The sequence below is a fragment of the Dipodomys ordii genome, unplaced genomic scaffold (genome assembly GCF_000151885.1).
Source record: "Dipodomys ordii isolate 6190 unplaced genomic scaffold, Dord_2.0 Scaffold24, whole genome shotgun sequence".
NCBI classification, from domain to species: domain Eukaryota; kingdom Metazoa; phylum Chordata; class Mammalia; order Rodentia; family Heteromyidae; genus Dipodomys; species Dipodomys ordii.
The window spans coordinates 6,631,972-6,649,806 of record NW_012267240.1 but is presented as its reverse complement, the minus strand read 5'-3'; the positions used below and the strand labels follow the sequence as shown (position 1 = coordinate 6,649,806).

Here is a 17,835-nt window from a genome sequence, read left to right as displayed (position 1 = left end):
CCTCAGCACCACATAAGCAAAAAGAAAAAAGCCGGAAGTGGTGCTGTGGCTCAAGTGGTAGAGTGCTAGCCTTGAGCTGAAGAGCTGAGGGACAGTGCCTAGGCCCAGAGTTCAGGCTCCACGACTGGACCACCCCCCCCCCAAAAAAAGAAAAAAGACAAGTGGCGCTGTGGCTCATGGTAAAATGTTAGCCTTGAGCCGAAGAGCTGAGGGACAGCGCCCTGGGCCAGAGTTCAGGCCCCACAACTGGACCCCCCCCCCAAAAAAAAAGAAGATCAAAATTAGGTCATTTGCAAGAAAATGGATGGTAAGTGATATAAACCATGTAGGTTCATAAGGATAAGGATCACATATTTTCTCTTGTGGAATCTAGATCTAAACGATATACATAGATATATACATATATGTGTGCGAATTGGAATGGGTCTGCTACTTTTTTTCTTAGTTGATTTCTTCATAATTGCTCACAAAGGTCTGGCAATCCCATCTGTTGTAATTGTGATTCACAAAATGATTTTGTTGTTCTCAAAAATAAAAAGGCTTTGAGGGAAAGTTTAAAATATTTGAGATTTCTTTGGGGAATTTTGCATCTAATCCTAGCTACTCAGGAGGCTGAGATCTGAGGGTCACAGTTTGAACTGGCCAAGGTAGGAAAGTTTGGGAGACTTTTAAATCTCCAATAAGTTACAACCCCCATCCCCTTTAAAAAAAAAAAATAGATGAGGTAGAGCTGTAGCCCAAGTAGTAGAGCACTATCCTTGAACAAAAGAAGCTTGGAGCTGGGAGCCAGTGGCTCATGCCTGTAATCCTAGCTACTAAGGAGGCTCAGATCTGAGGATCGCAGTTCAAAGCCAGCCTAGGCAGGAAAGGCCATGAAACTCTTTATCTCCAGTAAACCACCAGAAAACAGAAGTGGTGCTGTGGCTCAAGTGGTAGAGTGCTAGCCTTGAATTGAGGAGCTAAGGGACAGTGCCTAGGCCCAGAGTTGAAGCCCCATGACTGATATCCCCCTTGCCCCCCAAGTGCTTGGGAACAGTATCTAGCATCACCACCCCCACAATTTGAAGTTTCTTTTTTTGGGGGGGGGGGTCCGGTCGTGGGGCCTGAACTCTGTGCTTGAGCGCTGTCCCTCAGCTCTTCAGCTCAAGGCTAGCGCTCTACCTTGAGCCACAGCGCCACTTCTGGCTTTTTTCTTTTTGCTTATGTGGTGCTGAGGAATCGAACCCAGGGTCTCAGGCATGCAAGGCAAGCGCTCTACCACTGAGCTACCTTCCCAGCCCCAATTTGAAGTTTCTTAAAAATAATAAAATCTTTCCAATGGTGTAATGCCTACCCCCTTTTCTTGTAGTACTGGGATTTAAACTTTGGCTTAATACTTACAAGGCAGGTGCTACCACTTGACCCAGGCTTCTAGTCATTTTTGCTTAATACCTGTTGGAAATCTAGATGTATTCACTCTCTATTGGGAGTTTTTGTCCCTTCCCTTTTAAAAATACTAAAAACAAGGATTGGACTTGTCTTACATGTTCAAAGCCTGTATTTGATCCCAGCACAACAAAACAAAACAGTAGATTGGTTGGTGAGATTGAGTATGTAGCGTTTTGTATGGGTTTGGGGTTTAATCACTGTAAACACCAGTTAATTAGTTTTACTTCTAAAAACTAATTCATAGCTATATGTAAGTTGCATGATCTTTTTTCTTTTAGATCATAAACCTTGGAATACAAATGAAATGACATTTGAGATATACATTGGTATAAATAATTATAGGCAATGGAATTCTTAATTGACCTTGAAAAGAACCTTAGGTCTTAGAGGGAGTACTTGCTTAGATAATTGATTCATCATTAAGAAAATTACTTTAAATACATTATTTCTTTTCATGTCTTCAAATTCTTTACATACTAAACTTTGATAGACTCATGTTAAAGAAAATCTGAATCTTTCTTACCATTTATCCCACAATTATTTTGTATTTTGTGTTTTACAGTATTGAGTATGCATGGGTTAGGAATAGGGTGTGTGGTGTTCTTTTTTTAGCCTGATTTATTCATCACTTAGGTCAAATGTATTTCTAAAATATATTTACTATGAATCTTGCTTAAGGAAAAAAAAATCCCTGAGTTATAAAACTTCTTATTTTCTTGTAGATGTACTTGAGGGATACAATGGAACAATATTTGCTTATGGACAAACATCCTCTGGGAAGACACACACAATGGAGGTAATATTTTATAATCTGTTCTTGGATATAGTTTCCAGTATAGACAAGGCATTCATCCCTTATTTCTGTAGTTATTGTAAAATAATGAAACATTTTTTTTATCTCTTGTCACATACCAGCAGTATACAAGTAATATCAATCTGAACTTAGTTCCTGAATTTGAATAGTGGAGAGATGATACACAGATTTTGTCTTGTTGCTCAACATAACCACAAAATAGTGAATGTTTTAAGCAGGAATTCTTTATTATATGAGAAAATTTGAGTGCTTATATTGATTCTACTAAGAATTGATTCTAGCCATGTGCTGGTGGCTAACGTCTGTAATCCTAGCTACTCAGGAGGTTGAGCTCTGAAGATCATGGTTCAGAGCCAGCCCAGGCAGGAAAGTCTGTGAGACTCTTACTGCCAATTAACCACCAGAAAACTGGAGGTAGAGCTGTGCCTCAAAGTGTTATATAGTTCTAGTCTTGAGCAAAAAAACTCAGGAACAGTTCCTCAGGTCCTGAGTTCAGCCCCATAATGGACCAGAAAAAAAAAGGCTGAGACCTGGAGGATTGTGGCTTGAAGCCAACCAAGACAGAAAAGTCCTTGAGACACATGTCCAATTAAACACTAAAATACCATATTGGAGGCATGGCTCAAGTGTGAACAAGAAAAACCAAACCAGAGATCTAGGTCCTAAATTCAAGCCCTGGTACTCTACACACACACACACACCACACCATGGCTCAAGTGTGAACAAGAAAAACCAAACCAGAGATCAAGGTCCTAAATTCAAGCCCTGGTAACACACACACACACACACACACCATGGCTCAAGTGTAAACAAGAAAAACCAAACCAGAGATCAAGGCCCTAAATTCAAGCCCTGGTACTCCACACACACACCAGAGATCAAGGCCCTAAATTCAAGCCCTGGTCACACACACACACACACACACACACACACACACACCAGAGATCAAGGCCCTAAATTCAAGCCCTGGTCACACACACACACACACACACACACACACACACACACACCGTCTTAAGAGATTAATTTTTGCCTAACAGACTTACACACACACACACACACACACACACACACACACACACACACACACACACACCCGTCTTAAGAGATTAATTTTTGCCTAACAGACTTCTACACACACACACACACACACACACACACACACACACACCCGTCTTAAGAGATTAATTTTTGCCTAACAGACTTCTCTGATAAGAATGTCAGTATTGATGTTGTGGCCTATTCCAACTTGGCGTCTAAACAGTCTGAAGGAAATGGAGGTGTGGCTAAAGTGGTAGAGTATCAGCTATGAAAAAAGCTAAGGGAGAGCCCTGAGTTCAAGTCCCAGTACCAGCACCAAAATTACTGGCCTATGATCTTCTGCAAATACTGTGTCTGAATGTATATCATAGCGTAATTACTGCTTATTTTGATGTAATTTTCCTTGCTTGATTTCATCAAGTGTAAGACCAACATCCTAGTGACTACGTGAAGTTGTTAAGATCAAGCACGTTGCTGAACACTGGTGACTCACATGTGTAATCCTCAGGATGCTAAGATGTGTAATGCTCAGGATGCTCAGATCTTAGAATCATGGCTTGAAGCCATCGGGGGCAGAAAAAGTCCATGAGACTCTTATCTCCAGTTAACTAGCAAAAATCCAGAAGTAGACCTGTGGCTCAAGTGGTAGAGTTCTAGCCTTGAGCACAAAAATCTCAGAATCAGCCTCCAGGCCATAACATGTAAGAAAAGATTAAATGTATTTGTTGTACAATAGTGTACAATATTATACTTGAGTAAAATGGCTTTTTTAAAAGTATTTAGAGAGCTGTCCACAAAAATAGCATTTGCAGTTCCTATCCTCTCTTGATCATAAATTATAAAAAATATTCTCTCTTACAACTTGCTTAAGAAATCTGGTTTGTTTTTGTACATAGGGTAAACTTCATGATCCAGAAGGCATGGGAATTATTCCAAGAATAGTACAAGATATTTTTAATTACATTTACTCCATGGATGAAAATTTGGAATTTCATATTAAGGTAAATTACAACTTAACACTCAAACCCAATTAAATATTTAATAAGTGAATAAACTGTTTTATAAATTTTCTTAATCCTTTTGCCCTTTAGGTTTCGTATTTTGAAATTTATTTGGATAAGATAAGGGACCTATTAGATGGTAAGTTAATTTCTTGCTTTTTAATAATGAAAATAGCTCCTGCTACTTTAGTAGTAGAAGTGAGTTTATTAGTAACTTAATTAAAAAACATTAAATTGACTTACGTGTAATGGGAAAATTAAATTTTTTTGAAATTTTAGTTATGTATCTTTTGATATAGAATAGCATACAGGTACTTTTTTTGTGTGCTGGTAGTACGACTTGAACACAGGACCTTGTGTTTTTGCTAATGGTTGGTCCTCTGCCACTTAGGTATTTCTTAAGTGATACTTAAGTGATATTTTCAGTACTGCACTTTGAGTTAGAGAATCTGAGTCCTAAGTTCTTATATCAGCCAGTAGTCAAGTATATTATCTTTAGGCTTAAAGTCTATCTAGTAGCATTAGATTACAAAGGGAAGCCTATTAATTGTAGTTATTTCAAAACTGGTCTGAGTTTAGAATAATATTGCTACTTTTTCTCTTTTCAGTTTCAAAGACCAACCTTTCAGTTCATGAAGACAAAAACCGTGTTCCTTATGTAAAGGTACTTAGGAAATAATAGAAAATGGTTATTTAGAAAAAGCCCTGTATTAACTTTTTTAAAGGATTTGACAATACTTTAAATTTTTTCTAGGGATGCACAGAGCGTTTTGTATGTAGTCCAGATGAAGTTATGGATACCATAGATGAAGGAAAATCCAACAGACACGTAGCAGTTACAAGTAAGTAGAATATTTATTAATATTAGAGTATAAATCAAGTGAATAAATCAATTTCTGGATAAACTCACTCAGATTGATAATCGTAAGATTTTTTTAATGTAAAATAATTCTTTAAGGGAAATTACTAGTAAAGAAACCATGTTTATTTATGGTTGTTTTTATTATTTCATTTCAGATATGAATGAACATAGCTCTAGGAGTCACAGTATATTTCTTATTAATGTAAAACAAGAGAACACACAAACGGAACAAAAACTGAGCGGAAAACTTTATCTGGTTGACTTAGCAGGTAGTGAAAAGGTAAAGTCCTTATGTATTCTAAGCTATATTTAAGCATTTTTGTAAACTTTACCTTGAATTGGGACTTATACATGGAAAATTTCAAAATTACTTTGTTAATCTGAGAATTATAATTGTTGGTGTCAGTGCTTTATGATAGCATAAGTTGAATGATCTGTCCTTTGACCACACTTGGTTCTGCCAGTATATATAACTTGACTTAAGGATGTGTGTTTATATTGAGAATTTGTTTAATATATGAAATGAATTTTATTAAGTATTCCTTTTCTGGTGTCTTACCTGCATTGGTGACTGCCACTGCTGGTAACTTGCTTAATCCTTTCTGGTCTAGTTGTATAGTTGTCTCTTGCTTTCCATGGAGAATTGTTTTTAAAGATTATTCCACCCTCATGTCATCCTGTGGATACCCAGAAACACTGGCATTCAAGACTCTTACCTTATATGCACAGTATTTACATGTAATTTAGGCATATCCTATATACCTTCAACCATCTCCAGATTACTAATACATAATATAGTGTAAATGCTTTGTAAATAACAGTTGTATTGTTTAAGTGACTTCAATTTGTCTTTATCCCACCAAAAATAATTAAAGCAAACAGGCTTGGGGTGTGGTTCAAGTGGGAAAGTGCAAGTGCAAAGCCATAAGTTCAACCCCTAGTGCTGCCAGAAATTTTAAAAAAAAAGTTGTGTGTTCAAACGTGAGGTTTTTTCCTAAATCTTTTCCACTGTTGGCCAGTTGAATCCATGGATACAGAGCTTTGCTGATACTTTTTTCTTTGGATTATTATTTCATTTTTATAATATTGTATATCAAATTTTAGTTCATATTGATATCAGAATAGGTTTTGATGTTTTATATTGACCTTTATGGTCAGTATTGCTGTTCTGCTAAGACTATCTGTAACTGTGGAATGTTAGGAAGCCATTTATTTAACAATGTTACTTATTGTTAAACATATTTGTAATGTAGGTATTTTAGACATTTTATATATTTTTAAACAAATATAGTATGTTTAAATTTAGTCTATTTTTTCTGTAAGTTATAGGCCATTAACATTACATTTTAGTAGATTATAGGTTTGTCTTTTCTAATATAACAAGGAGAGTAGCAATGAAAATCGCTATGAATTAGTTATTTGAAGAGCACAAACTAAAAGTAAAATTTGATATATTAATAATATCTTTATGCAACTAGTTTAAGTTTTTAGAAGAATGGTACTTACAGAATAGTAAGTAGAACCTTAGAATAAATGCTTGGTAAATAACATGAAGCTTTTGTTTTACCTTTGCAAATTATTGATGACTTACAGTTTCTAGAAAGTTGAAAGTAAATCATCTTAAACTTGTACTTTTGTTTTATTATTGTGGAATCATAGGTTAGTAAAACTGGAGCTGAAGGTGCTGTACTAGATGAAGCTAAGAACATCAACAAATCACTTTCTGCTCTTGGAAATGTCATTTCTGCTTTGGCTGAGGGTAGTGTGAGTATACATTCTCCTTTTTAGTGCCCTGCTATTTTGGGGGAGATTATTTTAATGTAAATGTGTGTATATATACATACATATGTGCATATATATGTGAGAGAGGTTCACAGAATCTGTGTAAATTAGTTCTTTTAAGAATTTTAATTATTAATGTAAATCTTAGTTTCCATCTTGATATTAAGCTGTTAAAATAACTAATTATTTCAAGTAGTTTTTATAGGGAATTTTATATACAGTAACCCATTGATCTTCTTTTCTTTGTTTTTATATGTAGACATATGTTCCATATCGAGATAGTAAAATGACAAGAATTCTTCAAGATTCATTAGGAGGCAACTGTAGAACCACTATTGTCATTTGCTGCTCTCCATCATCATACAATGAGTCTGAAACAAAGTCTACACTCCTGTTTGGTCAAAGGTTTGTTAAGAATACAAACTTGCCAGGAACTGGTGGCTCATGCCTGTAATCCCAACTACTCAGGAAGCTGAGGTCTGAGGACCTTGGTTTGAAGCCAGCCCAGAGAAAAGTCCCTAGGAGACTCTTATTTCCAATTAACTAATTAAAAATCTGGAAATAATGCTGTGGCTCTAAGTGGTAGAGTGCTAGTTTTGAGCATAAGAGCTCTCAGGGACAGCGCCTTGGTCCTGGATTCAAGCCCCATGACCAACAATGACAGAAAAAGAAATATAAAGCCTAAAATGTATCTTTTATTCTTTTCTTGGTGCTAGACTTACTTGGGGCTTGAACTCAGGACCTGGGTGCTATACCTGAGCTTTTTATTTATTAATTTTTAATGCCAGTCCTGGGGCTTGAACTTGGGACCTGGGCACTGTCCCTGAGCTGCTTTTGCTCAAGGGTAGCACTGTACTACTTGAGACTGTTCTACTTCTGGCTTTTTCTGTTTATGTGATACTGAGGGATTGAACCCATGGCTTCATGTATGCAAGGCAAGCACTCTACCACTAAGCCACATTCCCAGCCCTTAAAGCCTAAAATGTAGGCAGACTTTTTTATATTTATTAATGTCAGATAGCTGTTCAAATCAGTGCATATTTTTAATATGTACTTTGCTTTTTAAGTGAGAGTTCATAGGTCCATACTTTATTTTGCATATATTAAGATTTCATGCACATTTAAGTTAGTTGTTAACTTAAATTTGTATGAGAATTTTTAATTCATCATTAATAAGCATTTGAATTAGATATGACAAAAGCCTCGCATATACAATCCATTGTTAATCCTGTTAACTTATTTTACAGGTTCAGAAATCTCTAAGAAATGATTAGTCTATGAAAATTAATAGTGTTTACTTTACCTGAGACTTTGAATTATAATTTATTTTCTCAATTCGGCCTTGAAAATTAATTGCGAAAATGCATGCTCTGCATTTTTTTGTTTTTGTTTGTCTTTAGTGAGTTCTTTTTTTAACTATTCAAAGATTTTGAGGTTGATTCAAACTTAGGTGGTAGTAAGTAAGCACTATACATAGACTTTTAGAATTTAGTATGAAACAACTAGGAAAAAAGTGGAAAATTCAGTTATTAACCATATATTATACATTGTATCTGTCAACCAAAAGTAATATCAATCATATCCATTTTTTCCAATTTTATCTCTTAGGGCCAAAACAATCAAGAATACAGTCTGTGTCAATGTGGAGCTAACTGCAGAACAGTGGAAAAAGAAGTATGAAAAGGAAAAAGAAAAAAATAAGACCCTACGCAATACCATTCAGTGGCTTGAAAATGAACTCAACCGATGGCGTAATGGTAATTACTTAAGAATCTCTTATTTTTTTATTCAGTATAGATTTAGGGCTATTTCATGAACATGATATTTTTTATACTAATGTAAGTGAAAGTAAAGCATGTCCTTTTTTTTTTTTTTTGGTCCGGTCGTGGGGCCTGAACTCTGGGCCTGGGCGCTGTCCCTCAGCTCTTCAGCTCAAGGCTAGTACTCTACCACTTGAGCCACAGCGCCACTTCCGGTTTTTTTCTTTTTTACTTATGTGGTGCTAAGGAATCGAACCCAGGGCCTCATGCATGCAAGGCAAGCGCTCTACCACTGAGCTACCTTTCCAGCCCAGCATGTCCATTTTTCAGTTTTTATGTGTTTTTAGAATTTTTTTTTTCTGATATGTTTAGAGGGATAGATACCAATTACAACATCTTGCCATAGCAATGTAGTTAGATTAGGTAGAAGTAATAAAATGAATTTCTGGGACAAAGCTGAATTATAATTCCAGCATTTGGAAGGCAGAGGCAGGAGGATTCTAAGTTTGAGGCTATACTGGCCTGCATAACAAAACCCTGTCTGAAAAAAAAGTCCCTCAGGGATAGAGTGAATAGAAAAGTTGATCCAAGCTACTGAAATTGAATAAGAAAGAGTAAAATGTTGAAATAACTCATTAGCAATCATCTGCTGCAGAAATACCAATATGTAAAATTGCTGTCCCACAGAATACCTTTGAAAGAATAAAAGTGGGTAAGAAATCATAGTATATGTTTATACTATAATAAAATAGAAGGGCTGGGAAGGTGGCTCAGTGGTAGGGAGCTTGCCTTGCATGCATGAGACCCTGGTTCGATTCCTCAGCACCACATAAGCAAAAAAAAAGAAAAAAGCCGCAAGTGGAGCTGTGACTCAAGTGGTAGAGTGCTAGCCTTGAGCTGAAGAGCTGAGGGACAGCGCCCAGGCCAAAGTTCAGGCCCCACGACTGGACCCCCAAATAAATAAATAAAATAGTAAGGAAAGAGTGGATAAGAAGGGCAGTTTTATATTACCCATGTCAACCCATTCCCAAGCCATCTTAGTGTTTGGGAAGAAAAAGAAAAGTCAGTACAGGCTGTTCCCTTGGAATCCAATACTGGGCAGGCTCCTACTACCCCAAACATGAGGCAGGTATCCACAGAACTGAACTTTCAGAACTGCCTCAGTGCCAAGTGGGAGGCACCCTGCGATCATGGGCTTTATACTTTGGGAAGTAGTAGACTTGATCTCCAGTGTCCGCAGTTGTTGGCTCTGGGCAAGGCCTTAGGGCTCTCAGGTGTCTAGCCTGTCTTGGATCTCTGGATGGGCTGACTGGAGAGGCTTTTTCACACAAACCTAATTTGCAGAGTAAAGCAAGTGGTTAACTTCTTCAAGTTGGAACGCATCAAAGCACACATATATGGAAACATGGCATCCCCAAACAGATAAAGTGCCGTCACCCGACCCAAAACAAATGGAGATGAGAGAGTTTCCTGACAAAGAATTCAAAACAGCTATTAGAAGGAACCTATGTGAATTTCAGGAAAATCCAAAGACAGTCCAATAAACTATGGAGAAAAATAAGTGATCAGAATTGGAAATTGAGTCAAAACCAAATAGGAAACAGCAACAGCAGAACTGACCAAAAGCAAAAAAAAAGACTCTGAAGCTAGCACAGATTATTTGAAAATAAATTGTACAAAAAGTGAGGTCAAATAAAATTGAAATAAGTTTAAGATATGTGGATTTTTTTGTTTTAGGGGAGACAGTGCCGATTGATGAACAGTTTGACAAAGAGAAAGCCAACTTGGAAGCTTTCACAGTGGATAAGGATATTACTATTACCAATGATAAACCAGCAGCCACAATTGGAGTTGCTGGAAGTTTTACTGATGCTGAAAGAAGAAAGTGTGAAGAAGAACTTGCTAAATTGTACAAACAACTTGATGACAAGGTATGAATTACTTGTTTTAAGTCTGTTTTGTTTTGGATTGTTATTTATGAATTTGAATGTTAGGGCTCCTACTGCTCTATATACAGCTTCCTTGGTTTCTGTTAGCTTTCTTTTGGGGACAGGAAAGACCTTTTGTGCTCATTGCTAATGCTCTACTTCTTGAGCCAAAGCTCTGCTTCTGGTATTTTGGTGGTTAATTGGAGATAAGAGTTTCATGGACTTTACTGTCTGTGTGAAGTCCTATATTTGATGCCTAGCACCATAGGAAGGAAGAGAAGGAGGGATTAAGGGAAACTTTCTGAGGAAAATTTGGTAAATGACATTGGAATATGGAATCTGATGATCCTAATAAAATATAAAACAGGAAGAACAATACATTTCTTAAATCATTAGTGTCAATCATGTGAAAAATAACAGTTTGAACTTAATAGAAAGGAGGGAAAGGATAAGAACAGTAGAGTATAGGAGAAAATTACTTTCTTTAATCTATTTTAAGCAGAGATGGCCTATTTGAAATGCTTTGTATCTAATTTTCAGTAGTAACTTTGAACTTTCTTATTTTTCTAGCATTTTAAATATTTAATTAGTGACTTTAAAAATAAGTAGTTTTCCTCTTCACCTAAATGAATTACCATTGTTGATAACTGAATTTTGTTTCAAAATTTTCTAAAGAGAAAAAACTATGTTGATTTGAAAACATTATTTGAACTATTTGTGGGCTATAGTAATTTCAGAATTTGTATGGGAAACAGTTATGCTATTACTTAAATGCTTGAAAATTTTTAGGATGAAGAGATTAACCAACAGAGCCAACTGGTGGAGAAACTGAAGACACAAATGTTGGATCAGGAAGAGGTATGTTTAACTTTCTTTCATAATGCATCCAAAAAAGTTTCATTTGTTACTATCATTTGAAGATGAATCTATAGATGCAAGAATTTAATATTTTATGACTAAGTGCATGACATTGTGGCCTCCTGGAGGAGATAAATCATGGATTGATGTATAGATTAACTTCCTCTTAAGTTACTTATTTTAATTTTACTTTGTTTTTAAATTGGAGTTTCCTTTCTCCTGGAGAGAAGAGAACTTTTATGAAATGTTTTTACCAGATGTGGTGTATACATGTAATCCTAGCACTCAGGAGGCTGAGGCAGGAAGACTGTAAGTTAAACAAAAAAATTTTATTTTAGTCTGCGGGGTAGTATTAGGGTTTGAATTCAGGGCTCCAGCTTACTTTGTTTGCTTGCTTGGTTGCTGTTCTACCACTTTAGCCAAGCTTTCTCTCTGGCTTTTTGCTGGTTATTTTGAAGATGGATTCTCAAAAGACATTTGTGTTCAGGCTGGCTTCAAAATGATATCCTCTGGATCTCAGTCTCCTGAAAAGCTAGGATTATACAAGCCACCAGCACCCCACCAGAAACTTTAGCATCAATTAACTGGACTTTTAACTTTTTTATAGTAATAAAGCAAAGGGGTCCAGTCATGGGACCCGAACTCTGAGCCTGGACGCTGTCCCTCAGCTCTTCCGCTCAAGGCTAGCACTCTACCACTTGAGCCACAGCGCCACTTCCGGCTTTTCTCTTTTTGCTTATGTGGGCCTCATGCATGCAAGACAAGCGCTCTACTACTGAGCCACCTTCCCAGCCCTAAAATGTTGTTTTTTATCTTATTATTGGTCTGTGAGGAAGAGTTAGGACAGTGATCTGAGTAACCTTAGATTCTTCCCCGCCCCCTAATGAAAAATACTCACGTGTGGATATGACTATGAGTTTTTTTTTTGTTTGACCAAGGGCCTTGTGCATGCAGGCAATCTTCTACCATAAAATTTTTTTATTAAGCCAGGTGCAGGTGGCTCAAACCTGTAATTGTAGTTACTCAGGAAACTGAGATCTGAGGATTGAGGTTCAAAAAAGCCAGCCTGGGCAGGAAAGTCTGCGAGACTCTTTTCTCCAATTAACCACTTAAAAACCAGAAGTAGCACTGTGAGTAAAGGTGGTGGAGTGCTAACCTTAAGCAAAAGAGCTCAGGAACAGTGCCCAGACCATGAGTTCAAGCCTCGTGACTGAAAAACAAAAAACCCAACTCCTATAGTCACTAGTTCACTTGAAAACAAGATACAAGTCTACAAGTATTAAAGACTTTAAAAAAATCCCATTAGCTTTAATTGTATTTTTCAGCATAACTTTTTATGGAAATGAGAATGTCTCATGAATAGAAAGCACTTTTTAGAGCTGGTCATGTGGTACAGTGCTTGCATGGAATGTGCAAAGGCCCTGGATTGATCCCTACCACTGCAAAATAAAGGAAGATTGTAACTCTTTCATCGTTTCTACCCACTTCTGTTCATTTCTGTAGTCTTTCCTTTCATCTCAGTTCTTCCATATCTTTCTTTTCCTAGATCCTAGTTTGGTCCTTCATTTTATCCCACCCTGTGTGGAAAAAAATAGTCCCTATGTAAGTTTTTTTGGGGAGATGAGGATTAAGTTTATATCCCGTTTATAAGGGTTGTCCATCCTTATTGAAATTAATCCTGGTCATTTCATCTTCATATTTAAACATAACTGTAGGACATTTTTGGTTATGTTGGGGTTTTTTTGTTTGTTTGTTTGCTGTTTTGTCCTGTGCATTATAGGATATTTAGTGTCCCTGATCCTAAATGCTATTATTACCCATAACGAACATCCCGTGATTTCCAAATATGAACATTCCTGCATATTTCTGAATGTCTCTACTAAAAGCCACTGATTTGCCAGTGGCTCACACCTGTAATCCTAGCTACTCAGGAGCCTGAGATCTGGGGATTATGGTTTGAAACCAGCCCAGGCAAGAAAGACTGTGAGAATCTTTTTCTACCATTAACTGAAAAGCCAAAAGTGGAGCTGTGGCTCAAGTGATAAAGCACTAGCCTTGAGCAAAAAATACTCAGGGATAGCCCTAGGACTGGCACCAGAAAACAAAAAAGGTCACTTATTGGGTGATTGCAGTAGCTTCTTGACTAGTCTGTTCTCCATTTCAGATTTTATGTGCTGAGGCATAGCATTGCTCCCAGTGTTGCCCAAAGTAAATCTAAACTTCTAATGAACTATTCTAAACATCTAAGTTCTTGTCTGTCTGAACTCAATTCATAAGTCAATAGTCGATTAGTAATTTTCACCTAACTAAAATCTCCCTATTTTATTCAACTTTTCTTTAAATACTCTCTAGAAACACCTCCTTTTCTTTCCTTTCCTTTTCTTTTCTCAGTCATGGGGCCTGAACTCTGGGCCTGGGCACTGTCCCTCAGTTATCAGCTCAAGGCCAGTGTTCTACCACTTGAGCCACAGCACCACTTCTGGTTTTCTGGTAGTTTATTGAAGATAAAAGTCTCAGACTTTCCTTCCTGGGCTGGGCCTTTGAACTGTGATCCTCAGATCTCAGCCTCCTTAGTAGCTAGAATTACAGGTGTGAGCCACCAATGCCTGGCTAACACCCCCTTTTCTTGACTGCCAAACTCCTACTAGTCCTGTCCTCCTTTATAACTTACATTCCACCATGTGTTAGCCTTTTATAGGTTCCTGTCTTATTTTACTAGACTCTGCAAAGGCAATATGTTATCTTACATTCTGTCTTCCCCCAGGGCCTATGTAAATAAGTATTCAGCAAATTTGTTGAATGAGTGTTAAACATTAGCACCCACATTTTCTCGGTGCTTAGTAAATGATAAAGCCACTCGATGTGTTGTAAAAATTATATTTATTGGTGAAAGAAAATACATATTTTACTGTTTCTTTATAGCTTCTGGCATCTACCAGAAGGGATCAAGACAATATGCAAGCTGAGCTGAATCGCCTTCAAGCAGAAAATGATGCCTCTAAAGAAGAAGTAAAAGAAGTTTTACAGGCCTTAGAGGAACTTGCTGTTAATTATGATCAGAAGTCTCAGGAAGTTGAAGACAAAACTAAGGAATATGAATTGCTTAGTGATGAATTGAATCAGAAATCGGTAAGATACAGGTACTTTTTCCTTAATAGTAGCATAATCAAAGTTAATTGGAAAGTTGCTTAAGTTATTTCTAAATAAGCCTTAGGTACTGATAGCATCAAGTCTCAGGATTTGATAGCATCCAGAGTCATGCTTTAACTTCAATTATCCTGTATTTAGAAACCTTGTAAGTAAAGGAAGAGGGTTATTATTTTGGTTCCTGAAGGTCTTTAAAATGTGTTCTTTCAGGATTAATTGAAAAGATTTTAGCTATTCTTAATGATAAAGTGAAAAGAACTAAAAGCCTTCAGTTTTCACTATTAGGTGATTATTCAAAACTACAAATCAAGAAATAAATACACAAAAAGTACAGATAATGCTGTTTAACTGTTCCAAGGACATATAAGCATGTAATTTTTCACTAGAATAGTGAATAGTCCATCACCTGGAATAATGCCTTCCCAGCACAATGTAATGGGATCTTCTGTGGTTCTCTAATAAGTGGAAATTTTTATTTACTATTCCTTAGGGCAGGGACTACCAACCAGTGATGCCAGAAATAGTATATAGGCTATAATTGTTTCAATATCACTATTCTTAGGTTCTCATTTAGAAATTGGAACTGGACTTGCACTCAGGTTCATTACATACCACCTATTTCTGTACTTGTCTAAAGGAACGCAGTCAGCACAATGAAGTAACACTGTTAAAAGGTTTCCTTCCCCTGATGAGTTCATCTCCCCTTTTTAATTACCAAAGCTTGAAGACAATTTAGTGCCATGGAGATTAAAGACATCATTATAGACTTCCCATTATAGACTTCTTAAACCTATTTGTTGTTTAGTAGGTAGAACAATGGCAACATCAGAACTCTACAAGTTGGTCCTTGTCTACTGGTTACAGTTTCTAAGACATAAATAACTGTGTCTTGTTGTGGAGTTGAAACTGGTACTATCACAATTGGTAATAGTTACAAACCCCTGGCATTTAGTACCTTATATGCTTAAACAATATTATTAGAGAAAATGTCTGTAAGTTTTAACTTTTATGGTAGAAGCAGGCAGTATTATGAGAACTGCAAGAAAGCTAGTATTCTATTCAAGATTAAATCAGACAAACATACTGATATTCAGAAATTTCAGGAAATTAGCCACAAGAAGAAACAAGTTGAAATGAAACTCTCAATGATTCACATCTGTAATCCTAGCTATGTAGGAGGATAGGAGGATTGTTGTTTGAGGCTAGGCTGGAGAAAATTGAGACAACTTATTTGAAAAATAATTAAAAGAAAAAAAGGTAAAACTATACCATTAAAAACAAGGACTAAAAATGAGTAACTTTTACTGAGTTGCAACTTAAATAGCTTAAAAAATGAGCCAAATTGGTTTGGACTTTTCAAAATTTGATGACTTTGTAGCTGGTAAAACACCTATTACTAACTGTAGACTTGTAGTAATTGAACTTAGTAGTGTTACTTCATCATTAGCTCCTAGATAATTGTTTAAATCATAGTATCACAAGTAATATTATCAGCAGGTGGATTCTTTTTAGTGAGTATGTAGAAAGTAAGTGGAAGAATGCATATTAACCATGTAGAAATTTCGCTCTATTCTGAGCTAGCATTAATTTGCTTAGACTGAATTTCCAAAGGTAAACCAATATAGCAATGAATAATATCTAGCTAATTATATCTAATTGATTTTGGAACTGCCACTTCATGACAACAATCCAGTCTCAAAAATGCAGTAGAGGGCTGGGAAGGTGGCTCAGTGGTAGGGTGCTTGCCTTGCATTCATGAGGCCCTGGGTTCGATTCCTCAGCACCACATAAGCAGAAAAAAAAAGCTGAAAAAGCTGGAAGTGGCGCTGTGGCTCAAGTGGTAGCGTACTAGCCTTGAGCTGAAGAGAACCCAGGCCGAGTTCAGGCCCCACGACTGACACCCCCCCCCCCTCCAAAATGCAGTGCAATTAGTACAGACCACATATTCTCTTATTGTTCTATTATGTGTTTAGGTGGTATGGTAGGAAGGGAAGTGCCAGTTTTGGGGTTTTAACTTGGGGACTTGAGATCTCTACCACTTGAGCCTCACAGTGACAGACAGCCCCTGCACATCTTTTTTTGTTTTTTGATATACACATTTTATTTTATTGTAATGATGTTGTGTAGAGGGGTTGCAGTTACATGAGTAAGGTAATGAGTACATTGCTTGCTAAACATTGTTACCCCCTCCTTTGTTTTTTCCCTACTATCCCTTTTCTCCCTTTTCCCCTCCCCCACACACATGTATTCTTAATGGACTAAAATATGGCTACTTTACATAGTCTGTGAAATCTAAAATATTTTTTAAGCTCAAGTTGGGAGCTGGCCCAAAATTCAGTAGATAGATATCTTGAGCTATATGGTACTTTATAGGTTACGTGAAAAACTTGAGATCCTCATGAGTATTTGAATTGAGTTTCGTCTGTTCTTTTCATTTTTGGTTATCAGGCAACTTTAGCAAGTATAGATGCTGAACTTCAGAAACTTAAGGAAATGACCAGCCACCAGAAAAAACGAGCAGCTGAGATGATGGCATCTTTACTGAAAGACCTTGCAGAGATAGGAATTGCTGTGGGAAATAATGATGTGAAGGTAAATAGAACTAAATACTAAATGTGTATTCAACTCATAAGTTTGATTACTGCTCATCTTCATAAGGCTCAAAGATTTTGCATTTAGAAATTATCTTAATAATGTTACCATGTAAGTATTTGTAATATTGTTGAAGAAGCTGAAGGAGGAAAGTCATAAATAAATTGGCCCGTACTTGCTTTAAATGTTATTTTTAAAGGAAAAATAATGAACACTGAATAATTCTTCTTTAACAGTTTTAATATGACTTGTTTTGTGTGTTTTAATGTGATTTTTATGTTGCCCAGGCTGGCGTCATAATGGGCTCAGATGATCCATGTGCCTCAGCCTCTAAAGTAGCTGGGGACTACAGTCATAAATCACTGTGCCCCATATTTTTCCCTGTATCTTATAATGGATACTAATACAGGTTATGTCAACATTACATTTGTGGTCAAACATTTAGCAAGTCAACTGCAGAAGCATGCACATACTTTATGTTGTTAGAGGCCAGGATTCTTGTAATTCTATAATTTCTTTATACCAACTCACCTTTGAAACAAAGGAACTACATACTAGGTGACCTAACTAGCTGTCTTCAGAATCAGTCTGAATATCCTGCTCTACCCATTTTTATGGTTAT

The 17,835-nt window shown here is 36.6% G+C and overlaps 1 protein-coding gene across 1 annotated transcript in view; it reads left to right on the top strand.

The window, feature by feature from the left end:
- The window catches only part of Kif5b (kinesin family member 5B), a 42,894-nt gene that overhangs the window by 9,815 nt on the left and 15,244 nt on the right, over positions 1-17,835 (top strand). Inside the window, exons 3-15 of the mRNA XM_013014678.1 lie at positions 2,151-2,224; positions 4,180-4,284; positions 4,375-4,423; positions 4,893-4,948; positions 5,039-5,126; positions 5,302-5,426; positions 6,806-6,910; positions 7,188-7,333; positions 8,537-8,685; positions 10,426-10,619; positions 11,406-11,474; positions 14,397-14,603; positions 17,070-17,213. Coding sequence (XP_012870132.1) covers positions 2,151-2,224; positions 4,180-4,284; positions 4,375-4,423; positions 4,893-4,948; positions 5,039-5,126; positions 5,302-5,426; positions 6,806-6,910; positions 7,188-7,333; positions 8,537-8,685; positions 10,426-10,619; positions 11,406-11,474; positions 14,397-14,603; positions 17,070-17,213 — 1,511 coding nt within the window. The remainder of the gene's footprint in view (positions 1-2,150; positions 2,225-4,179; positions 4,285-4,374; positions 4,424-4,892; positions 4,949-5,038; positions 5,127-5,301; positions 5,427-6,805; positions 6,911-7,187; positions 7,334-8,536; positions 8,686-10,425; positions 10,620-11,405; positions 11,475-14,396; positions 14,604-17,069; positions 17,214-17,835) is intronic.